Consider the following 25609-nt stretch of genomic DNA (forward strand, 5'->3'; position numbering starts at 1 on the left):
CATGAAACATCTTCTAATGAGTGTCTACCAAGTTTGTTCAAATAAAAGCCCTGGGGTCAAAATTGGCCCCGCCCCGGGGGGTCATTGATTTTCCCTATATGCATATAGTAAAAACTTAAAAAATCTTCTTTTAAAGAACTGTAAGAGCTAGAGCTAAGATATTTGGCATGGAACATCTTCTAGTGAGTGTCTACCAAGTTTGTTCAAATAAAAGCCCTGGGGTCAAAATTGGCCCCGCCCTGGGGGGGGTCATTGATTTTCCCTATATGCATATAGTAAACACTTAAAAAATCTTCTTTTAAAGAACTGTAAGAGCTAGAGCTTAGATATTTGGCATGAAACATCTTCTAGTGAATGTCTACCAAGTTTGTTCAAATAAAAAGCCCTGGGGTCAAAATTGGCCCCGCCCCAGGGGGTCATTGATTTTCCCTATATGCATAAAGTAAAAACTTAAAAAAATCTTCTTTTTAAAGAACCCAAAGAGCTAGAGCTTAGATATTTGCATGAAACATCTTCTAGTGAATGTCTACCAAGTTTGTTCAAATAAAAGCCCGTGGGTCAAAATTGGCCCCGCCCTGGGGGTAATTGATTTTCCCTATATGCATATAGTAAAAACTTAAAAAATCTTCTTTTAAAGAACCGTAAGAGCTAGAGCTTAGATATTTGGCATAAAACATCTTCTAGTAAATGTCTACCAAGTATGTTCAAATAAAAGCCCTGGGGTCAAAATTGCCCCGCCCCAGGGGGTCATTGATTTTCCCTATATGCATATAGTAAAAACTTAAAAAATCTTCTTTTAAAGAACTGTAAGAGCTAGAGCTTAGATATTTGGCATGAAACATCTTCTAGTGAATGTCTACCAAGTTTGTTCAAATAAAAGCCCTGGGGTCCAAATTGGCCCGCCCCAGGGATCATTGATTTTCCTTATATGCATATAGTAAAAACTTATAAAATCTTCTTTTAAAGAACCCAAAGAGCTAGAGCTAAGATATTTAGCATGAGACATGTTCTAATGGGTGTCTACCAAGTATGTTCAAATAAAAGCCCTGGGGTCAAAACTGGCCGCCCCGGGGGTCATTGATTTTCCTTATATACATAGCAAAAACTTAAAAATCTTCTTTGAAAAAACCCAAATAACTAGAGTTTAGATATTAAGCATGAAACATCTTTAAGTAAATATCTACAAAGTTTGTTCAAAATAAAAGCCCAGGGGTCAAAACTGGCCCTGCCCAAGGGGTGTCATTGTTTTTAACTATATGTGTATAGTAAAAACTTAAAAAATCTTCTTTTAAAAAACCCAATGAGCTAGAACTTAGATGTTTTGCATGAAACATCTTCTTATGGGTGTCTACCAAGTCTGTTCAAATAAACAAATAAAAGCCCTTGGGTAAAAATTGGACCGGGGGGGGGGGGGGGCTATATACAGGTGAGCGACCTCAGGGCCATCATGGCCCTCTTGTTTATGATGTTGTACATGTAAATGGCTGTGTGTGTGTACTTGTTCAAAATATTAATATGCAGATTTTTTGTTGTTATTGATTTCATTTGAAGATATAAAAATTTAAGCTTTGTCAATGTTGTAGAAAGAACACAGTTTGTGTTTGAGGTTTTTTTTTTATAAGTTTTTAGTACAAGTTATTATATAATTTATGTTTGAAATTAGTTCGCCAAAAAGCATAATGTATATTTTTCATCTAATAACTATTTGTAAAATGTATTTTGTTTCATTGTTTGGGTATATAAAGTATTATAAAGAACTATAGCTAAAATTGATCTCAATAGTTGAACAGTACATAAAGCTTTGTGTTCTTTCATGAAAATATTATTGTAATTCTTTAAAATCATGATTCATAGGTTATCATTAATAAACTCATTATGATGAATACTAAAGATATAAATTCCCTTGTTTTTGTATAATTTGAATAAATAACTAACAGATATGTATGTATGTGAATTTAATTGCTAATTAATTAATGTGCTGAGTTTTGTTTTACATTTGTTAACTTACATTTGAGCCGTGTCACGACAAAACCAACATAATGGGTTTGCGACCAGTATGGATCCAGACCAGCCTGCGCATCCGCGCAGTCTGATCAGGATCCATGCTGTTCGCTATCATTTTCTCTTCTTGTTATAGTTTGGTAAGCGATATGGTATAGTTTGGTCTTGATCCATGCTGGTCGCAAACGCACTATGTTGGTTTATTAGTGACTCGGCTCATTTATTGTTGGTCCTCAATTTGTCAGCTTTTAGTACAAGATGCATTCCATTATTTGCTTCGCATTAAGGTGTAGTCTATCTATTAGTAATATTTAAAACTGTTTAAAAGTATGAACATAGTTCATACAAAATTTGAGAATGTATTGAAATCTATTTATAGAAATAATAATTGTACATTAACATGAAATGAACATAATCCTCCTGTTATCAGTTTAAGCATCTACTTAAAATGCAAGTTAGATAAAGTACTGCCAGATTAAATGCTTTTTATTAAAGGCACATTATGCCTCAGATACAAATAAATTTTCACTTCTCAAGAAAGGGCGAACATGAATTTTGTGACAAATTAAGTAATTGTGTTAGAGCATTTTAGATGCTTGTTACCTAAAGAAAATAGTGCTAAATGCGAAATAATTTATCATAAAAGTAGTAAAACATATAATTAATCATTAAAAATTAAAGCATTTCTGGGGCATGATGGGCCTTTAAGATGATGATAATTACTACTTAACATCTTGTGGGAGGAAAAGCTATTCATTGAGATCTGTTTATTTCCAGTCATTCTGAAGTTCTGAATTTTTAACTTAACTAAGATCTAGCAGACTAAGATCTAGCAGTAAGTATGTGATGCTCTCTGTAAATGAATGTTCTTAACTTTGTATTTTTTCAATATTTTGTTATACCGGTATTTTATAATGTATGTAACTTTATTGTATGATTTATGTTTACAGTTATAATTTTGTTTTGTGTTCCAGAGTAGTCCGTGTTCTTGTTTTTGTTTCATTCTGTAGGCTTAAACTACATAATGTGGTTATAATAGCAGTTTTTGTTTCAAATTGGATAAATGACAGAGAAAAGTTTCTACATTTTTGCATAATTAGTCAACTGTTTACCTATAAACTTGTTAAGAAATTACAAATTTTAGTAAGGTCTGAAGTTTACTTTTTTGCATTTTTATTTTCCTATTTAAGTTCCTTGTCTCAAAAATGGAGATGGTTCTTTACTTTGTAAACTTCTTTACAATATAAATTTCTTTATTAATGTTTAACATTAAGACATATTTCCTGTGATAAGCCGAGAAAAAAAGCACAGAATAATCTTGTCTGATAATGAAGTCAGTATTGTACTCTCTGAATGCCATGGTTTAAATTTATTTTGGTTTTGGACTGCATAGTGCCATAAAACAATTGTTAGAGGTGCACTGGTTAGTGTGTTGTTTTTTGTCTAGATCTATTATAAATATACACATACACTCAACAGATTGGTTGATGATATATAACACGTTGTTATTCTATAGATATTATGATATATAATATTCTTCATATTTTGATGCCAATGGATGATTTGAGCCGCGTCACGACAAAACCAACGTAATGCGTTTGGGACCAGCATGGATCCTGACCAGCCTGCGCATCCATGCAGTCTGATCAGGATCCATGCTGTTCGCTTAGAAACCCTATTACAAGTAAAGAAACTGATAGCGAACAGCATGGATCTTGATCAGACTGCACGGATGCGCAGGCTGGTCTGGAGCCATGCTGGTCGCAAACGCTTTACGTTGGTTTTGTCGTGACGCGGCTCATTTTATTATTCCATTGCTTTCAGTGTGATACATCTAAGTGATTCTAGGATTTTCAATTAGTATGCTTTTATATAGTATACGTTAAACTGTTACTGTTACATCTACATGTGTTCGTTACTTAGTGGTGCAAAATATCAGAAATGATACAGAAAGAGATAAACATGTATAAATATACAGCAAGAATTATATATTGGACTGATATTAAGGTCATATTGGATTTGCAAATTAATAAGTTTTGGCCTCATGTTAATTTTGAAAGACTTTGAAAAATTACCTATTATTAGCTTGTGTATTTATAAATATTGAATTTCCTATAAAATACACATGGGTAAGTTTTGATCCAATATTTTTACAAATGTATACAGTTCAATATATCAGTTACTAGCTGGGAAAGACTTAAATATACATGTTTAACTATCATTAATTCTTCAGAAGATAGTTAGGATATAATGTTTTTACATTGCTCACAAGATTTTTAGCATTAGAAATATGGCCCAATAGAAATGGTATGTGTTCCTTTTTTACCATCCATGAAATGGATTATGTGATAAAAGTAAAAATACACGTGCATAGACTTTAAAGTCTGTGACATGTGATAGGAAACAACTCTGTGATGATTGGCTGTAATCTTAATATTTGTGACCAGTCTAAAAACATAAGTATCTGATTGGTTAATTAACAGTCATATCTTGAAATTGACCAATGGGAAGAGGTGATATTGTTTAGACTGGTTTATCAAGTCATATATTGTGATTGATGAGTGATATAGAACTGTGTGATATGGTGGTTTTAACACTGTTTGATTTCTGTGTAGCCAACCAAATAAGACTCTATACATGTATTCTATTATCTTTGTCAAGGTCAAAGATTTTAAATAATTTACTGATGGAAATGTAAGATAATTGCAATTTAGGGAATATGGGAGAGAAATTTGTTTTTTTGGTTTTTTTTCATTTTCTTCTGTCTATCAGGGTCTTTCTATTTGAAAGACCCTGTGTACAATTTGATAAGTAGAAATGCTACAGTGTTTGAGAACGAGAGGGAAAGAGAGAATCTTGAATTAGATGTACTTTAGGTGTACTTTAGATGTACTTAAGGTGTACATTAGAGAATCATATTTTTTCCATGTCATTTAGGGCAGAGATATAAAAATTATAGTTAGTTTTATAATGTATGTATGTATTGAATGTTGTTATGCTGTTATTTTTGTTAATAAAAACTTTTATCATGTGCAAATCCATTATTTAACTATCTATTGTTTAACAGCATCTGCCATTGTAAGTTAAAGTGAACAAATTTGTTATAAGAAAATATGTTTGATATAAAAGGAAGTACTTTTTTTTTCTAACTTTTTTAAAACAAAATACATGTATATATAATTGTTGTTTTTTTATGAAATATTATAAATATATGTTGTTAAAGTATATCTAAAAATAATTGATAAGATTTTATAAAACACTTCGGTAATGATGTTTCTAGTTTTCTTTCATTTTGTTTACACGATATTAAACTTTGTTACAGTATATTTGTTCATAATTGTTGTATATATGTGTTAAAATGTGTTCTTACATGTGTAATAAGTGATTCATTTCATTATATAAGAGACAGAAGAAATAGAGAACGTTATAGATAAATGATTAGAATTTATACCAAATACATGCACATGTTTATATGTTTAAGTATATTTGTAAAATATAGTACTTGTTTTCCATTTACATTTCATAGAAATTGATAATCAAATGTCAAAAACTTTCATATGAAAATACAAGCAATAATGCCAGAAATTTGCAAGGTCTGTAATTTACATTGTCAGAAGTTACCCTTTTAAAGTTTGACCAAAGTTAAATTCAACATATTCACCACCTTTCTTGTATGTTCGCTGAGTATGATGATATTCATCTTCAACCTCTGTCTTATTGCAAAGGGAACAGTATTTTATTTTAAATTTAATTATAGTGAAATCCAAAATATAGAAAGAAACAGAAAATTGATGAAACATACACCATATTTTATTTCTGGCATTTATTGACTTTAATAAAATAGAATAACTTTAGTTTATTATTTTCACATAGTTTTGTACTTCATTCATTTTCTAAAGCGTCATTGTCTCAAATTCTTGTATAGTAGATTGATCGTAATGAATAATTTGTTATAAATTGATAAAAGGGTAGTTCCCTAATATGACAATAAAATATAAAACGCCTTCTGTTGTTAGTATTTCATTCAGGATACTTCTCAATGAAATAGACTATAAAGAACAAAATGCAGTACTTGCATGTTATATAAACTTTCAAATATAGGGATATAAAAAATAAACGTACATCTAACAAGTTCGGCATACATCAGTTACAGTGTGTGTGATAATTAATTACTATGCGTAATATAGATTTTATTTCACAGCCAGTGTTTCAATGGTCATCATGAAATAAATGCACTTGAAGCACTAACTTGTAATACTGATCTATGTCTGTGGCACCTGTGGTGAAGCAACATATTAGTATTGTTCCTGCTCTCAAATACATAACACACTGTTGCTGTGGGCAAGACTCCAATAGGATTTATTGTCGGTGGAGTATATTTTATATTTACTAATTTCACCATAACATTCAAAAATTCACTTTAAATGACTTGAAAACTTTTGATTTAAACATTTGTAAATATACTATGTAGTCCCGCAACAATGCATCAAAACTTGCATATTCAGTCCATTTCAGTCAAATTCATGTAAAATATTTATGTTTCACTATTACCACGTTACATGTTCCTCCTTGTTAATTTGTGTCATACCGCCTCCGTGGTCGAGGGGTTAGAGTCGATGACTTCTAATCCAGTTACCTCTCTGGCGTGGGTTCGATCCCCGGGAGATGCTTTGGTAGTTTAGCGCGGAGGAAGGTAGTCTAGTACTGGTGTAACTCTCCAGGAACGATGGTTAGGTAACTACCCGCCTATATGACTGAAATACTGTTGGAAAAAGGCGTAAAAATGAAACAAACAAACAAACAAAAATTTGTGTCATAATCAGTAGAGTTGATACAAACACAAAACTGATTGATAATGCCTGGCAGAGCCAGACGTCTTTATTGTCTAAGAATAGATTATGATATAATCAAAAGATTAACCAAATACTTATGAAATCAATGTTAAATATATGCAGAAAAACTAAAGAGCTATACAATTTAGAGTGTGTCCATGCATTTAATGTTGATTAAACATATCAAAAACAATTCACATAGGATGCAAATTCATATGCAATAATACCTAAACTATAGAAAGAAACAAATTATTTTCAAAATGAAGATCATTGGGTTGTGATGGACATGCAAATTAATCTTGTATTATGCGTGACTGGTTTCTTGTTGATGAGAAATTAATAAATACAAGTAAAATGCACCCACATTTATTAAAAAATAATGAAAAGAATAAAATGTATATTTTGACAAACTCCTCTCGCAGTGATTACCTCCCTTCGCAGATTGCGCTGTACTGATAAGGGGAGATCACTGCGTAGGTTTCAAGGTTTATTTGAATACGTCAAGGCCCATATGGGCATGTGACAACATAAAACAGTACATACATACAAAATAATACAAAATGGCAAATAATATGTAAAAACAAAATACTACAAAATGGCAAATTATAAATAGTCATACAACTCCATGATGTAATAAAATTACAGTAATAATTGACTGATAATGGAGGATGAGAGAGAAAAATCAAAAATCATTGCGAGAAAAAAAACAAAGAGAAAAGACATAAATCTAATAAGCTAACATTATTTAAATAATAACATAATATTTTTTGCAAAATATGGCAAGTTTCAAAAGGATATCTGTATTACTATGGTTCATTAATTTTTCAAATTTTAAAGCACGTGGATGTTCATAGAAATATTTATCAAGATACAGCTTTCTTGTATTAACTAAATGGAATTCGTCGCCTAAAGAGTTACTGGTACATAGATTACAAGTTCTAAGTTCTCTTGGAATATCATCAAACCTTCCTTTTTCAATAGGAAGTTTGTGATTCATACTTCTAAATTTAAAGAGAATTAAAGCTAAATTCATAGGTAACTTGCTGAGGTATGGCTCAAAACAAAAATCCAGTTTATAAATCCTGTAATTTAGACATTTAATGGAATTATTAATTGTACTTCTCCAATTTTGAGGAGATTGATATTTTGATTCTCGAAGTTGATTTGGATTACCCCCATGTCACGACGTTTGCGTGTGTATATAAATACGTTGGCTTTTTCTGCTTGGTAACAAGTATAATGAATGATAAGAGATTAGAGGTTCGAAAATCATTTTTTAAATGATGTTATTTAAAAAGAGTATAGATTTTACTAAAATAAGTGCAAAACAAATTATAACTTTAAACAACAAAATAAAACAGACAAAGCTTCAAAAAAAAATATAAGAAAAAAAAAACAACAACAAAACATAAAAAAGGGAGCTACGCAGTCTCGATCTTACAATACGTAGGACACGTAGAAGTTACAAATAGTAACTATATATAGTAAGTATCCAATTATAAATCATCTAAATTTAAACCTTAGGCCTATTACCTATTAAGCTATATAACTTTCATTCTAAGCTGAGAACTATTCAAGAGTTCATTTGGCGAGAATGAAATATAACTTGTTTATAGGCTGTTTTGGTAAATGTATGAACAAACATTATATAAAACTACGTCAGAAGAAAAAATATTATAGAATTTCGCAAATTTATAAGGGCACGCCTACTACTTGATATGACCCGGAAAATGCCCAAATATGTTACAAACATTGTGAGAAGGGGATCGAGAGTGCTCACGGTCCATACAACCAGTTTTACAAAAATCGTGAAAAATATTTTGGTCCCTTCTTGTTAAAACACACGCACGCACACACGCACGCACGCGCGCACACACACGCACGTACAGCGAATAACTTATCTTAATTTAACATTTATATTTATTTTAAAATGTTCTTAGTTTCGTTTTAAGACTCGGCTCACTTCAACCTTAATGAAATTCAGATCCTGTCCGTCAAAACTTGTATGTATCTTCTTGACCTCATTATAGGCTTCAACTATTGTATTTCTACAAAGGAAAAAAAGATAAGTATAATATGATTGAATACCATTGTATCAAAAAAGTGAAAACTGATTTGTTGAGGTGTACAATTAAGCGATTAAACATAAATTATCCTGAGGCAATTTCGATTATAACTTATCAGATTTACAGAAAAGTAAAATATATGTACTCCGTCATTGATGGGGTAGGCTTTCGATGATAGAAATAGCATTTTATGGAAACATTAAACCAGTTTTATAAGGACAGTGAATATATATATACAGTAAAAACCCTCAATTAAGACCACCATTCGGACTGGACCAAAGTGGTCTTAATTGCGGGGTGGTCTTAATTGTGGATATTCTTATCATTGCTTACACACGTTATGACCAGGGCATTTTTTAGTCATTTTGTATGAACAAACAATAAGTATCTTTAGCTGCAAATACAATATGAAAGTATATTATAATGTTACATCTGATGGGAAGAAACACATTTCTGAAGAAATTTAATATCAAATTTTCTTTGTTGTGATTTCAAAAGTAATTATTGTATGATGTACATAATTCACATATTATATCAGACATTATTTCTTCAGAAAACAAATGTGCATAAAGCAACAGGAAACCACTATGAAATTTACATTCAACCCTTTTTTCATTTAATATCCCATAAATAACAGATTTAAGTGTCATGCCTAAGAGCAATCAAGCAGATAATAACAACACATTTAAGATCTAGGAAGGTGTTGATTTTAATATCAGTGGTCTCAATAGTGAGGTCAAATAAAGAACAAAATAATGAATTTGGACTGAATTTGGTGGTCTTAAAAGTGGATAAGTGAGGTGGTCTTAATATTGGATCATGTAACCATTGACATAAAGAACAGAAAATTCCGTTCTTTTAAAAACTGGTCTTAAAAGTGGGGTCGTCTTAAATCCGAGGTGGTCTTTAGTAGGGATTCTACTGTATATACATTTCTTGACAATAACCAACCTTTTACCAGATTTGGGTTTTGAAGAAGTGGGGGCGTGTATCTTTAATGACAGGTATATATTACTATTTTATATGATACATTGCCTGCTATGGACAAATCTTTTAAAGCTGCATGCCTCTAGATGAGCCAAATTATTTTTAAGAAAATCAAACTTGAGAAAAATGTAAAAAGATCGAAGATTCAAGCAAAAATAATTTACTTTTTATCAGCGATTAATGGCTGATTTGCAGTTATCACAATACATTGTATTTCTACTGAGTAACTAAAGCAGAAATAGCTATGTTGTTTATACATTATTTATTTTAGTTCAATTGTGTAGGAAGCTGTAAGCTTATAGACACACTTTCGATCCGTTTCTGGAACCCACCAGTATTGAGCAATGAGTGTAAAGTTTCTTGCTCAAGGAAACAACGACTTGCCCTTGACGGGGTTGAACCAATGCGGCTAGCGATCATTAGATTACTATTCCGTCGAATTAACCTATCGGCCATGTCGCCACTAATAGCTTTATTTTGCATAGTTTGTCCTCTTGTTGGCAGTTAAAGTGAATTGTAAGTGTCGTTTGCCTTTGAAATTAGTAAATTGATTTCTTTGTTCAGTTTACAATATTTTACATTTAAATATTTATTATTTTTTATGAATCATGAATCTGGAGGCATGCTGCGTTAAACTAACATTAGTTAACGTTTCATGATAATGATTATGTGCATGAACAGCGTAACATTTTCTAATTTACCTGTTTGAATCTGGAAACTCTGAATTCAATGTAGTAATAAGTCTTTCGAAATTTTCTTTCTTGTTGACTGGCTCTGTTATTGATTGTACAGGCGACATGGTAGCAACAGTGCGTTTATTTCTTGTTTTCTTACTTTTTACCTGCGAACAAATAGTTCCTCTAATTATTTTCCTTCTATATAATGTATATAGGCATATTCGTTGATGTAACTAGAAAATAGAATGTTTACATGTCACAGTAAACTATTCATTAAATTAAAGTTGGACAAGATGTTATTTAACAATTTTTATATATTTAGCTCTGGCAGCCATCTTGTCCAAAAGACCGTTGCCATTGAGCATTTTTTTTTGTAAAGGATTACCTATTGTTCATTCTTGTATCTAGCAAACTAGGAGCTATCGTTTAAAGGTCTTTCCTTTTTTAGCTCTTGCGGCTATTTTTATGCAGACCGAATCAAATGACTTTTTATGGGAACTGTCCTAGGATCATTCCTGAATAGTTTCATCACTACCTGGTGCAAGGAGTTGAGAAGGATATATTGTTTAAGTAAAATTGTTAACGACAGACGAAGGACATTTTGTGATCAGGTCAGCTAGAAATCAAGAGAGTTGTAAATGACCGAAAAAATGAAAGTTATATCATGTGTAAATACTTCATTTAACATTATCTAATTATATTATGACAAAGAAAAATGATTATAATTATAGGTATGCCACAATGCTTCAATTTACTCCGAAAGATCTTATAAATCACACAAATTTTTAAACCTCTTGCCATTCCTCTTCACAGTACGATTCGGACATTTCCGTTTTCTTCGGCTGCATTTCAGACGTCACAACTGAAACCAAAATAAATGAGGTTTCCATTATAATTAACAAAACGGCCAAATTGCTGAAATCGGTGTACATGTAGATTCCTATATGTCTGATTTATTTATTTCAGAAGTTTTATCAGTCTGTTAATGATCCATATTTTTAAAGAAGAAACATTACTTAAGACCACACCGGGACTAAGACTACATCGGTATCAATACCAATTTTCTGTTGTTTCATTTGTGATGGCAGTATGGCCGTTGTCCATCTTTTCTTTGTCCGTCTTTGTTCACAATTTTGTTAAACAACACCTTCTCCTAAACTACTTGATGGATTTTAAGCAAACATCCAAAGAAGAGTCTTTAGGTGGTTCTCTAAATGGTTCAAATCTTGTGTTTTATTTATCACAGGATCTAATAAAAAACTTTTAAAGAACTCCTCTCTCCAGAAACTACAATGTCAAAGGCTTAGATATTTGGCATGTTGCACCATTTTGTGGTAAAGCATTGCCTCGTGGATATCAACAAATGTTTACAAGTGAAGCCCTGTGGTAAAAATGTCCCCACCCTGAGAATCACAGTTAGTTTACATAGACTTGTAAAAATGTCTTAAAGTATTCTTCCATGAAAGAACAATGACCCTGCCCTGGGGTCTCTTCACTTATATAGACTTGTATAGGAAAATACATTAGTGGTGGCTCCACTTATTTGTTTTATTCTTTATTTGACCACTGGTAAACCCCGATTTAGAGCAGACCGCACGCTTTTTGTTATAAAACAGTGAAACCTTACCGCCTGCATGAGTCAGAGCTGTTTGTGATGATTGTTCATTTGACTTTCTACCCAAAGCGTCTGTAAATGTACCTTTACCATTCCTTTTCATCTTAGAAGATTTTTTATTTGCTGCTGCACTTCCATTGAAACCACTTTTCCCCCCTTTATCTCCTCTTTCTTCACATTTATGCTCCTGACATTGTCTTTCGTCCTATCACAGAATTGAAATGGATTGAAAACATAATAACTTTGACTAATAATTAATTATTTTAACTTGTATCTCAGTCTGAGTTTACAAAACGAAAGGAGGGGGTCAGGGGATGGTGCTGGTCACGATCTGGTACATCTCTATTGGTTTCAATTTAATTTATCTAGCAAATGTGTGTTAACTTATGTGAACGAAAGCAAAATAATTTAAACAATCACCATTTCTTTCTTTCCTCGGCTTGAGGATATCAAGTGACCTGCAATAAGAACATAAATATCTCATTTATTTTCATTTTAATTACAATTGATTTAATAAGTACAAAATGAATTTTATCACTATATTTATAACAAATGAAATCATACTACTGAGTAAACCTATGCTGTTTTATTTCATATTTATACTTCGTGATTATGAATAACTCTGATGAAGTAAACTTTATACTACTATATAGTATCTAAGTTACAACAGATCAATAAAATGCAGGAAAAGTAATGGTGTATATTGTAACAAATAATTGATAGCATATTTTCATTTTTAAATAAGATTTCATAATAAAGAAAAACCAAACTGGTCTTTAACTAACATATAAAGTGTATTGAGAGAGCCAAGTAAAGCATCAATTTGAATTACGAAAAATATAAAATTACGAATGTTTTCGTCGTAATATTGTTAATATTGTCTGAGATAAGTGTTTATTTGATCTTACTACATGTATAAATCGTTATGTACTGCCGCAAGGCAAACAATTGGGATATCTGATAGTAACATCAAGTTTCGGCTATCTGGCTTTATCAAACGACCCTCACACAATTTGGTGCAGGGGTCTAAGTTATTAGATTTAATGTCGCCACCTTACCTAGAAGTTTTCGCCTCTTATTAAAGGCTGCTATGAAATAAATATCATATCATACTGAAGGTTGTAAAAATGAGATATTCACCATCGACCAGGTGATTTTGGCATCAGTTATTTTGCGGGTAAACATTCAATTCTATCACCCTCAGTGGATGTAACATTTAATATTTTACTTGATAAACTTACCTTGTTGAGTTGATTGTACAATCTCTGAGAAGTTCTCAACGCATTCACTCTTTACCAATACTTGTGACACCTGTCTTACCGTTTTCCGGTCTGAAATATTTGATTAGTACAACAAACATTGTATTGGAAAGCCAGCTCAATTATAAATTACAAACCTAACTAAGAAATTACTTACATATCTTTTGATTTTGTGTTATGACTGTTCAGGTTTTTTTCTGGACATAGATACTAATAAATGATTATATGCTCATTTTTTTCTAAAAAGTCACCAAGCATCAAAACAAGTTAAAATCTAACTGAAAATGGAAATAAAATTTAGAAGTACCGCCTCCCATAATATCTAATGCTACCAGTGACATCCACGAGAATCCAAGTACAAATGTGACCTTTCGATTGCTTAGATACGAAAAGTTTTCCGTTGTGTTTATTTTAAACTCGTACGTTTTGCCTTCGTAATCTACCTGTAACAATAGATAAAATACACATTTCAGATGAAAATCTATACTGACACCTAGATATCTGAAATACCTTAAAGAAATACAAAATATCTTGTTTATGAGATGAAACATTTATTTGATATCGACACTGTTGATTTTGTTTCTATATGAATAATCCTACAATTTTTTAATTGATTTATAATTTCCTCATTTCATTTTCATGTCCTGTTAACTTTTATGTCAAAAGTATCTGTCAACATTTTTAAGAAAATCAGTTATAAAAATTCAAAATTTTTGTTTTAAACATATTTATTTCTAAAAGAATATATAATGTACATACAAATAAACAACAAACAAATTATATTTACATTATGGAAAAGGATGAGAATGAAAGACAAGTCTTATAGAATTCTTCTCCTTTGGCGAACAATATGGTTTGTCTTAAACAAGATGATACATTGTAGTTATGATATACTAGACAAGGGAATAAGTATCATGTATATTTATATATAAACATATATAAGGTAGATTTACATTTTTACAAGAAGATGTCTAAATAAAAGAATATATATATATATATATATATATATATATATATATATATATATATATATATATATATATATATATATATATATATATATATATATATATATATACATAAAAGAAGAAACAAAAACAGTGGGAAAACGGAGAGAACAGATGAAAAGAGAGGATTATAGTCTAAAACCAACATGTTTCAATCATAAAAAAATAAGTAAAACCAGGTTTTATGTCATACAATTTAAACAATACCTTTGTTGTCACAGTACGTCCATTCGGATCAATAGTTCCTGCCAGTCTTGTTAGACAATTCTCGAAAATTGGGTGACGCCAATGATCATCAGCCTTTACCTCTCTTCTACTTCGTCCTTCTTTTGATTTGATAGCCTGTCTCCATCTTCGCCGAAGCATTTCTAAATCAACAATATCATTTCCAGGATTACTTCTTGATAAGGCAAAGAATAGCTTCGGTTTTCGAAGGCTTAAGTTCTCTCGTCTTGTGATCCCAAATGTTTCAAAGTAAAGCTTCTCCCATTCATCAAGGAAGTATTTATATGTTGAAGGATTGGAAATGTTCCCAAGCCTTTTTCTGTCAGGAAGAGGCCAATGTAAAAGTGCATAATAAAGATAGGCCTCCAAGATTTGCTTTTCTCCTTTTGTCTTATTTCTTTGTAATTCCATTAATTGTGTGCTGTATTTCAGCAACTTGTGATAATGCTTTTCGTCACACTGTGTCAGATTATTAGATAATATGATAATGTGATATCCAATAAAGACAAGTAAGTCTCTCTCAGATTCTCTTGTATCATTTTGCTGCAAACGCCGATCAGCATCCTGCGCACGTTTTTTAAGTATATGACTGTGCCTTTTAATTTCATGGGCTTGCATTAACATTTTTAGGCCTACACTGTACATAAATTCAAAGTTTAATGTGTGCTCCTTACTACCATAAAACCTCAGGAACCTTTCTCGCGGTTTCAACAATAAAACATCTTTTCCTGGAGTAATTACCGATACCAAATGGTTACGTGTCATGTAGGCCATCGATTCAAGACGCATCAGAGTTTCTTCCATATGTTGTTGGATGATTTGACCTTTTCTAAAAAGAAGCAAGTCGTCTGATTTTTGAAGAATATTTTGAAAACTTGAGTTTTCAATATCAAAAACAGGACAATTCAAAAACTGCCAGAGATTTTCTTTATCTTTGAAGCATTCAAAATGATGAAGCTGTTCTAGCATTTGCAATGCAGTTATTACTTCCATATTGAAGCAGTTAGTATGCGTGAAATCATCATTTGCTTCAGCCGCCTCTTGAGCTTCCCTAAACTTTTTGACAGAACTGACAGCAAACTCAACAAACTTCACTGCAACTTCATCCCCAAGAGAATGGCATGCATTTTCTTTAATGACTTGTTCCATTTTTGATTTGAAAATCTGTCCATACGTATCCAAAAAGTAGGAGTTTTTTGGAAATATTTTCAGTGAGCGAAGTATAGCATGTTCAGCAGCTTCGTAGTTTCCAATATGATTATTGAATCTTGCGAACTGCTGTCCAATGTTTGCATCGTTTGTAATATCAAAGCACCCACCCATAATTTTAACAACACGTTGATTTGCCTCTTTCCTTGTTTCACCAGTCAATGGTCGTTCCAGTCTAAGTATCAAGTCAGAAAATTTAAGGATTTTTTGTTCACCCCTTTCGTCTTCCTGAACTTGTCTTGTTTTGAACAAACTACATACTAATTTGACAAAACGTTTTGACATGCTGTTAGTTTCCTTCGTGTGTTGTTTCAGCAAGTCGAGCAAACTTAAAACAATATCCTCAAAGCATAACTTCTCAGCATCCATAATATAGTTAAGGACAGATTCTGCTAAAGGCTGTGACAATATACAAACTGCATTATAGCAGTTTGCCTCTTCAACTCTACGATGGGTTATTAACAGTTGCAATGCTTCTGAAATATTGATATTCCAAGTTTCCCTTTCAATAGGTTGCATATTTGCCCGACTTCTCGCTGACCACACCAGACCGAAAGGTTTTCCAAAGCATTGTCCAATATTCAATGTGTTTGAACTGGGCATGCTTCCAATCATAATGGAGTCAAACACAGTTTCAGGAACAGGATGATCACTTTCAAATGTGCAAATGAGCGACAGATACTTCATAAGATTCATCTCACTGTTTAAAACTTCTTTCATAAGTTCCTTTGTAGTTTCAGCAATGTACTCACTATCAAAAGAGTGCCGCATAACATTAAATGCAATTAGTGTTTTTACATTAACATTGCTATTTTTTTCAAGTTCGTAAAATTTTTTGTCGAACCATGACCTTTCATTTATCGTGAGATGGTGCCTCAGAACAATTTCCCTTGACTTGTGAGAAACCGGTACTCTAGATATAATAAGTAATATGCAAAACAAATTACCTGGTGTACCACGTTTGTAAGCAATTTCATCAAGTCTTGGTTTGAGGATACTGAGGTGGTCTTCACTCTCATTATCAATCAGTATCATTACAGGTTTGGTGGGTCCATCCGGTTCTTTGAAAGAATGGAAACGGTATATCTCTTCTGCTGTTGTCTCCGTTATTTTGTTAATGATACAGCACCTATAAGCTGTTTCTGGATGATGTGGTGATATTTGACTGAAATGCCAAATAAGGTGTCTTCCTAGCGTACTCCCTCCTGCACCTGGATGATGTTCAATAGTATGTATTTCATATTTATTTTCTCTATCCATTGACCTCATCTTGCGATTGATTTCGTTTTTGTGACTTTCAAAAACATCCCTTACACCGACATGATTTGAGTAATAAAAGTTCCACCACGTTACAGCGTTTCCTTTATAAAATTGCCTTTCCTCTTGTGAACGACGTTCTTGCCATTCTGTTTCAGTCATAGTTGACTCTTGTAAACGACAGTTTTCTTCTGCAAGTCCATCCACTATTTCAATGTCATTCAATTTCAAGTTTTCTTTTTCATCGTTTGACATCTCTACAATGTTGCCTTTACTGTCCGGAAGTGTGAACGTTTTTGTTTTCAGTTGATTGAAAACGGTTTTCGCAATAGAAACTATGTCCCCCCATTCCAATCCTGTCACAAGTTTCCCTTCTAAATCTTTTTTTCCAACCAATGGACTTAATTCTTTCCGCCATTCTTGGACAATGTCATCATTTTCTGCTATAATAATACATTCGCCTCTAAATGTAGTTAGGAAACAGTCTCTTGCAATTTCAAGCATTGGATCCCGCTCAACAAAACTTTGGAAAACGAGAAAAATTACTAAACCTCTGTCAGAGGGGATCTGTTGGCGTATATTGCTAAGCGTGTTCCTTATGCCATCAAGTCTTTTTTTATACCATAAATCAATGTTCATTGGTCCTTTACCTAATTCGTCATTGCCGTTTGAATAAATCCATAATGTTCTATCCCAAAGCAAATCACTGTCATGTCGAGATCTTTTTGAGGACGAATCCTCCGCCAATTTTACTTGAAAAATGTACTTCTCCTGTTCAATACTGTTTCGCAATTCCACAGATGAACCAAAATCAAACACTGCAGCACAAGAGGTAAATGCAGCTGTCATTCCTTTTAGATGCTCTTGAATCCTCATTTCATTTTCACATGTTCTGTCACCACAAAACATGACAGGCGTAAAAGCATCAGTTACTAGTCTGTTCCCGCCAGTCAATAATTTCATCAGTTGTTGTCGTTTTAGGACTGCTTTGTGAAGAGTTACGTCCATTGATGTAAGCTCCTTTTCAAGTTGAATTCGTTCAGTCAATATTTTTTCTAGATCAATCTTAACTGCGTCTAACCGAGATTCTTCAATAGTTGTTATCATGTTCTCTTTATGAATGAAATATTTTTTTCGCTGGTGGCCTTTTGGAGGGAACATTATACCAATTATTTCCTTATGCATGTGGCCTGAAAATGAAACAACATCTACCTCTATCACTACCTTGCTATTTTCAACGTTAATAATTTGAACAGGTCGAATACATCGTTCTGCGATAGAAACGGCAGCCTGTTCGAAACAAATTTGGACACAGTACATTATTTCAATGTTAATATTCTGTCCAAGGACAAACCAATCTTTTGATAAACCAATAATTTCACCATTTCCATTTCCGACGTCTTTTATTCCAAAATGTATTGTACCATTCTTTTTTCCATTTAAACAGGCAGTTGCAAATCTGATGACTTCTTTTCCAATGAAAGCGCATGTCAATTGCGATTTCGGTCGCGGAAAAACAAATTCGTGAACAGGAATCAACAGATTACCAGAGGTGGGCCTTACAATGCATTGCTGATATTCAGAATTTTCAAAAGGTCTATCAAACTTTCGCAAAATATCATTCTTTTCAAATGATGACCTCATCGCATGTCTCTTAATAGTTTTCTGTAATTCTGTCAAAGCCGAACGAATTCCATATCCAAATTTCATATTAGCTTCTTTTAGTGTCGGACTGAATATCTCTTCTACCTGGCTCGGTGTGAGGTTTGAAAATATTGATGATGAGATACATTCATCTTCAACAGTTGTCTCAAACAGTAACCCTATGCCAGTTCGGTGTTTTTCCATTTGTAAATTCAAAAACTTGCTAAATTTGTCACTCGGCATATCCGACAGACTATCGTCTATCTCTGAAAATATTACAACAACGATGGATTAAACATTAAAACGATAGCCACATGTGATAACTACTCATGAAAAAGAGTGTGTCATGTTAAAAAACCCTAAACATTCGGGTTCGAATGAAATAGGTATAGATCCATAATTGTTATTAGTCATCTTAGCCATGTTTACTAAGGCTTTATGATTCGGATAAGAAAAAAAAGAAAAAAAAAACATGTTTATACTCATCGATTTAAAATTCAATATTAATTAATTAGATAAAATTTGATTAAAAAGCACGTTCATGAAATATTAAAATAACTTTACAAGATTTAGGTATTTAACAGTTGATCTTTCTTATTTTGATGCGAATATTCTTGTATTTTTATTTAATATTATTAAGGGGCGTCCGTGGCCGAGTGGATAAGGTCGTTGACTTCAAACCGCTTGCCCCCCACCTCTGTGGGTTCCAATCCTGACAGGGACTTTGGATTCTTTCATGTGAGGAAGCTATCCAGCTAGCTTACGGAACGTCGGTGGTTCTACTCAGGTACCCGTTCGTGCCTGAAATAATGCACGGAAGGGCACCTGAGGTCTTCCTCCACCAGTAAAGCTGGAACGTCGCGATATGACCTATACTCTGTCGATGTGACGTAAAACCCAAAACAAACAAACAAAACAAACAAAAAAATTTAATATTATTCCTCCATTATATCCCAAATATGATTGTTCTTTTCAATAAACGATGTACATTTTTATATACCATTTCATTTTATAAAAATACAACCGAATTTTGTTTCATGTGTAAAGCAATGAAAATATTATCAGGTACATTTGACCTTGGTCCATATTTTTCTTTGTGAACATGGGGACAGGATGCCACGAATGAATTCATTCAATCGTTATAAAATGCAGTGAATGTACCTTTTAAAATATATATGGCCTTAACTTGTACATTTTTAAATATGAATAGCATTAGTTTTTATTATAATCATCAATTTGAACACTTGTGCAACATTACCTTTGGAAACAGTTTCCTCATTTGTACATCTATCACTTTCTAACCAAGTCAACCCATGAAACCTACAAAACGAAATATTGTTATATAGATGATTTAACTGATGCAATTTAACACCAAAGATCAGAAAAAATAATCTAATTTAGTTGTTTCGGACATATTTACTTACTGGCTGTCATTTTCCTTGCAAACAACGTCAGGAAATTGTTCCTCCACACATGCCTTTATCGTGTCAAATTTGGAAAAGTACCTTCGTTGCTCATCTACAAATATGTGAACATCTTCGCAAGGTAGGCTCTTTGAGACCTCATAGACAAAGGCAGAAGTTAATATCTTCTTGATAGTATCATATTCCACTTCTTTGAGAGACTTTTCTGCAATTATATAAATCTTTATAAACGCAAATGATATGGTATTGGTAATAGGTAAAATATGTGATTGTCTGTATGTTTGTGTCACGATAAAAGTGATACTGAAGAACTGGTACCAACATTGAAAACAATATGTTTATTTATTTCCTAAAAAGCAGATAGAGAGCATAGACTCCTCACTATACTTGCTACATGTAACAGCTGAATAATCTATAAGAATTTCTTCAATTTTCTTACACAAGTGCGTTAAATAGCAGAAACAATAGTGCAGATTTGACAATGGTTATAAGAACACACCGTGTTAGAATAAATTTTGAAATTATATAATAGTAGTATATTTTGCCAATCAAACTTTTCAGCGTTTCAATGATAAACGGGAGTGTACTTGTAATAATGATGCAAGGTTTTCCTAAAGTAATATTTTCAAATGACTTATTCCTTATGATTTATAAAAATAATACTCAAAATGGAGATGACAGTTATATAGTGCCCTGCAGTGTACGGTTAGATATGACGGTTAAATTTGAGAATTTTTATTCGTTGAGAACTACTTTTACCCTTTATTTTGCGCTAATCTGACACTAAACTAATGGCAAAAAGAATCTCAACGAACCTATATCTACTTCCGATTGATGCCTGAATAAAACCAAATCAGCAAGTAAGCTGTTGAGTTTTTGTAAACAAGCGAAGCACTTCAATATTTTGTCAGCTGCATCTTCTTCTACGATATGAAAAACAAGGAGATTCATCTGTTCTTCGTAATTGTATGTTTGCTCAAGTTTTCTTTTTGTCTTTTCATCAATGACTTTCTCACGATACAATTCTTGTACAAACACGTCGATTTCAAGATAACGAGATAATGTCCGTGCAAATTTAGTCAAACCATACTTAATCCATATATCATCCTTGTGGTCAACTGAAATCGAAAGCATGCATCTCATTCATTCAATGATATTATTTTATTAATTCATATATTGCCACTTTCTTTGTTATATCAAAAACTTTATTCAGTGTAATTATAATTATATTTTAAGATTATTAAATAAACATTATTAAGCATAGAATAGAGGTAAATTAAGTATTTGAATACTGAAACTTTACCTTTTTGAGATTTCCCACTTTCTACTAATTTTACCATCAATGATTCATTATGAAGTTTCACAATGTCAAGATTACTATGCGTACACACAAGTTCTCTTTTACTCAGCTCTTTGATTTGTATTTTGATATTTGCTTCAAATTCAGGACTAACACCCTTTGATAGGTCAATAATAATCTGACTGGCTTCATTGAAAGGAATGTCGTCGTCAAGTTTCGCGCCCGATTTGTGCGCAAGCTCATTTCTCTTTTTCCGAAGCTTCTTGATATTAGTTTCCTGCGCTTTAATAGGCATTAATTCTAACAAAAGTATTGTCAACAATGAAATATCCATGCAAAGCAAGTCAGGTTGTTTAGCATTCAACTGTTTAACCTGTTCGCCATAAAGTATTTTTTGCTTCTTTAATTGTGCCACTTTGTTCTGTACTGCAACACCTTGCATATATTTTTTAAAAGTTAAACTTTTTAAATCTAACTCCTTGTCGATGAGAGCTCGGAGAGTATCTGAACCACAATCCAAGTTCAGTGATACGGCCCGATGGTATTTCTCAGACTTTTCTAGCTCAGTTAATGTTTTTGAAACACTTGTCATGATGGGGCTTTTCTATCTAAATAGTTCATCTATGATAGAGATTAATATAAATCAGCAATATGTTGGGCCAACCATGATACTTCAAAATGCGGGACTAAATTTAACCCTGAAAAACAAGAATTGTTACTATATATTATCGATTGCTTAAATATCATTTGTTTATCTATCATGTACATCAATACCTTTTGATTTATAACGAGTGATAAAAAGTATGTACGTAATTACATACAAAAATGTAATAGTTACAATGCCTAATAAGAATGTATCATTTAAATTCAACATATATAGAAAGGATATAACTTTTATAAACTGCTCAAATTTGATATAACAATAACAGTATGGTAAACAAAAAGTTGACACCTACGTCTATTGTTTTGTTTTTATATGGGGTAATAGTTTTGGCAGTTTATGCACGGTTTATGCACAATGTATGCACGAATTGACATATAGGTGTATCAGATAAAGTCATTCGATGTACGTAAATCAGGCTATGTCATTGTTTGTAAGTTGGAATATCATTTGACCCATTATTAGAGTCATGTCCAATATGGCATTAACAGCTATGTCATTAATTACTTTACCTTGTATAAACATAATAATCAGTAAATAATAAATAATATGTATTTCGATTATGCTTCTTATTAGCATAACATAATAGAAAAACGGAATCCTAAAGAACGCCCAAAACCGAAGTACATTGTATTGAAAATATTGCAAGCTAAGTTTCATGACGGTATTTAAAATTGTAAGCTACCGTCCACACCCCTTCCCTTTTAGTTGAAAATATTGCAACTTTGAACTTGAACATACGCAGATGAGTTCATACGGCGGTAATCATGGAACATTTAATTAGCATTTTTATTCCATTCCATGAATAGCGGGTTATGTTCCCCAAATAAAAGAATGCGTTTGTCCTAAACGGGAAAAGGGTATAACTACATAAAAGGTATTTCGAAAGAGGATCAGAGGTAATGAAGCCTGCATATTATAGTTGAAGATCAAGCAGGTGATTTAACAGTATTCAAGTATGAATTCGGGTACCACCAACTAGAGAAAGATCAAGTAGGAGAATCTAAATCCATTACAATCACAACAATAATTCCTACTTAGCAATCTTCAAGGATCAAAACATAGCGTTTTTTTATTGAATGTTCTAGCAAATTCAACAAAAATAACAATATGGTAATTTAAGAATACGTCTTAGTGTTTCACCTAAGATATGAATATAGTGCATTTTAAGCACATATAATATATAAGGATGGTGCGAAGCGAACGCTAGCTAAATCAAGATACATTAAAATGACTGAGCTACTTCCTGATACACTTGTATAAGCAATGCATTTATTTATTTGCGGTGCATACAAAGTGTATTTTCTTTGCAATTATATGGTTAATAGTTATGGCTGTTTATGTACGATTTATGCACGAATTGACACGTAGGTTGATCAGTTAAAGTCATTCGATTTGCCTTGATCAGGCAAAGTCATTCTTTGTAAATTATGTTATCATTTGCATGATTTGACTCATTATTAGAGTCATGTCAAAATCGGCATCCTAAAGAATGCCCAAAACGGAAATATTGAAAATAATGAATTTACGGGGTCGTTTAACGGCCTCGATGCGTCACAAACAAACCTGATGTGACAATAACTGCATCATGTCCAAAGACAAAATTAAAATGCTGCAGACAAGATTTCATTCAGTCTGTTCGTGAATGGTGACGGCAAAATACGTACAAGCTGACGCTTACACGATGAAACGTAATAAATTTCTCAACTATGTATGCTCTGATTTAGTACTTGTGTAAACGAAATATCATACCCGATCGATATATTGTGATTAAGGTATGACGAAAAGGACCGAATAGTTCCGAATTTGAGCGTGAGGTAAAATTAGGTTAGTGCATTTTCAAAAAATGCGTCGACATATTTATTTGGTTAGTTTTAACATGTACATGAACGCAAAGAGCACGTGGTTATTTACCAACTATTGCGTGACTTTGCCGATATCTGAGGGTTCATATCTGAGATATGACTAATCTGAGTGTTGATAAAAGGTTGTATAGTTAACTTGTTTCGTTCCGTTCCTTCTTCAATGCACCACCCATTTAACCCGGGCCACATCCCTGTAGGACCAGCTTTACGTAACCACACAACCGTATTAGACACGACGTAGACGTAGACACGAGTCTCAACAAGACCAAGTGGGGGCTATTAAGACTATTCTGTAGTCAAGTCCCCGTTGTTCTTCGCGGATGAGAGACAATAGTACCTATCATTCTATTGGTAAAATACTAGAAAAAATATCAAATAAACAAACAAAAAGTGAAAAGGAAGCATAACACACGGCATATGTAATACAAGGGTATGGAGTGCATTTATATTAATTTCAATTTATTTCAACTTAACGATTATTAAAGGTATTGAAGCTATCTTATCATGTCATTAATTAATTAATTGATTAATATACATGCATACTTTTAAATAAAAGTTACCTTTTCCTGCTGAACGTGATCCATATTTAAAAGTTTAAAAACTTCCCACATCGCGTATACAGATTTTAAATCTATTGAATTTGCAAGATAACGCGCAAGGATATCGTTTCATTCAAACTAACCAAAAGCGTGTGTCGATTTACGCGGTAAAGTACGATAGCTTATTAACGCCATGCCTTTTCGTATGAGCAAAAAAATATGAATAATAAAATAAAAGCGCAAGGACGATAAAATAAGATGAAATACGCCTAATGAAATGTGTCCTGTTTTCGCATCTTATCTGTCGTGTCAGAATTTCTATTTGACCTGCTTTTATACAGTGTATTTTTTAATTAATTTTTGCAATTTAATTGATATAAAATTGTATTTTCTTTAATTCTTATGCTCTGATTTTTAACGATATGATCAGACAAACAATTAGATAGATGAACAGACATACATACTGTCAGACATTTGCAGTGAAATTAATGCCTTAAATTGTTATAATGGTATCCATCATCATCAATATGATATGATACGTATAACTATTATCATCATCATTGTCATAAAATTAGTATTGTAGTTGTTGTTTTATTAAGATGAATCTTTGATCATGATTATTATACATTTGTACATGCATTGCTGAGGTTTTAAATCCTATACTTTGCTCTATGTCAATAATTATCTATAAATTGTGAAGGTGTTATTTGTTTCTAGTGATGACGACTCTAATTTAATGTTATCATCTGGTTATCTGTATGCATCAGGCGTGGATACAAGATATTCTACCAGAGGGGGTTATAAAGTTTAGACAAAGGGTAATGAAAATTCCGGAGCCGGAATGGCATTTTACTAGTTTTCTAGTCAATATCTTACAAGTCATGACGTTTACAATCGCACACACTTAACAAAGCTAAATTATATCAAGTTATATTTTGTACAAAACAGCCTAATCTCATTAGGCCATGACCCGTTACTCCCCTTCCTCTGATTGATTACTCTTGCTTATTGTGAAACACGAAAAATGGTCTATAAAAGATA

General features: G+C 32.5%; 1 protein-coding gene across 2 annotated transcripts; it reads right to left on the reverse strand.

Annotated features, from left to right (window-relative positions):
• Positions 1–8060: 8060 nt before the first annotated feature.
• Positions 8061–24721, reverse strand: LOC132713598 (sterile alpha motif domain-containing protein 9-like). Of its 2 annotated transcripts, XM_060696241.1 has the most exons (13): positions 24590–24721; positions 21507–22201; positions 21019–21321; positions 20204–20408; positions 20038–20099; positions 14652–19045; positions 13745–13880; positions 13420–13509; positions 12599–12636; positions 12191–12383; positions 11355–11425; positions 10588–10727; positions 8061–8881 (listed from the first exon to the last, which is right to left on the reverse strand). In XM_060696241.1, exons 2-13 carry the CDS (start codon positions 22093–22095, stop codon positions 8770–8772), a joined length of 6333 nt encoding a protein of 2110 aa, XP_060552224.1. In that variant the 5' UTR covers positions 22096–22201; positions 24590–24721; the 3' UTR covers positions 8061–8769. The 2 variants fall into 2 exon arrangements, with proteins under 2 accessions (XP_060552224.1, XP_060552225.1); XM_060696242.1 differs by lacking the exons at positions 8061–8881; positions 10588–10727; positions 11355–11425; positions 12599–12636 and having other exon boundaries at positions 12216–12383.
• Between the last annotated feature and the right edge of the window lie 888 nt (positions 24722–25609).

The sequence above is a fragment of the Ruditapes philippinarum genome, unplaced genomic scaffold (genome assembly GCF_026571515.1).
Source record: "Ruditapes philippinarum isolate M1 unplaced genomic scaffold, ASM2657151v2 ctg660_1_1_1_1, whole genome shotgun sequence".
Lineage (NCBI taxonomy): Eukaryota > Metazoa > Mollusca > Bivalvia > Venerida > Veneridae > Ruditapes > Ruditapes philippinarum.

Excerpts from the sequence above, each read along its gene's own strand:
- LOC132713598 (XM_060696241.1), bottom strand. The coding sequence starts at position 22,095 with ATGACAAGTGTTTCAAAAACATTAACTGAGCTAGAAAAGTCTGAGAAA. Across the intron at positions 21,322-21,506 it reads AAGTGGGAAATCTCAAAAAG|TTGACCACAAGGATGATATA; the intron begins GTAAAGTTTCAG and ends TTTCGATTTCAG. Across the intron at positions 12,637-13,419 it reads TGTACAATCAACTCAACAAG|GTCACTTGATATCCTCAAGC; the intron begins GTAAGTTTATCA and ends TTCTTATTGCAG.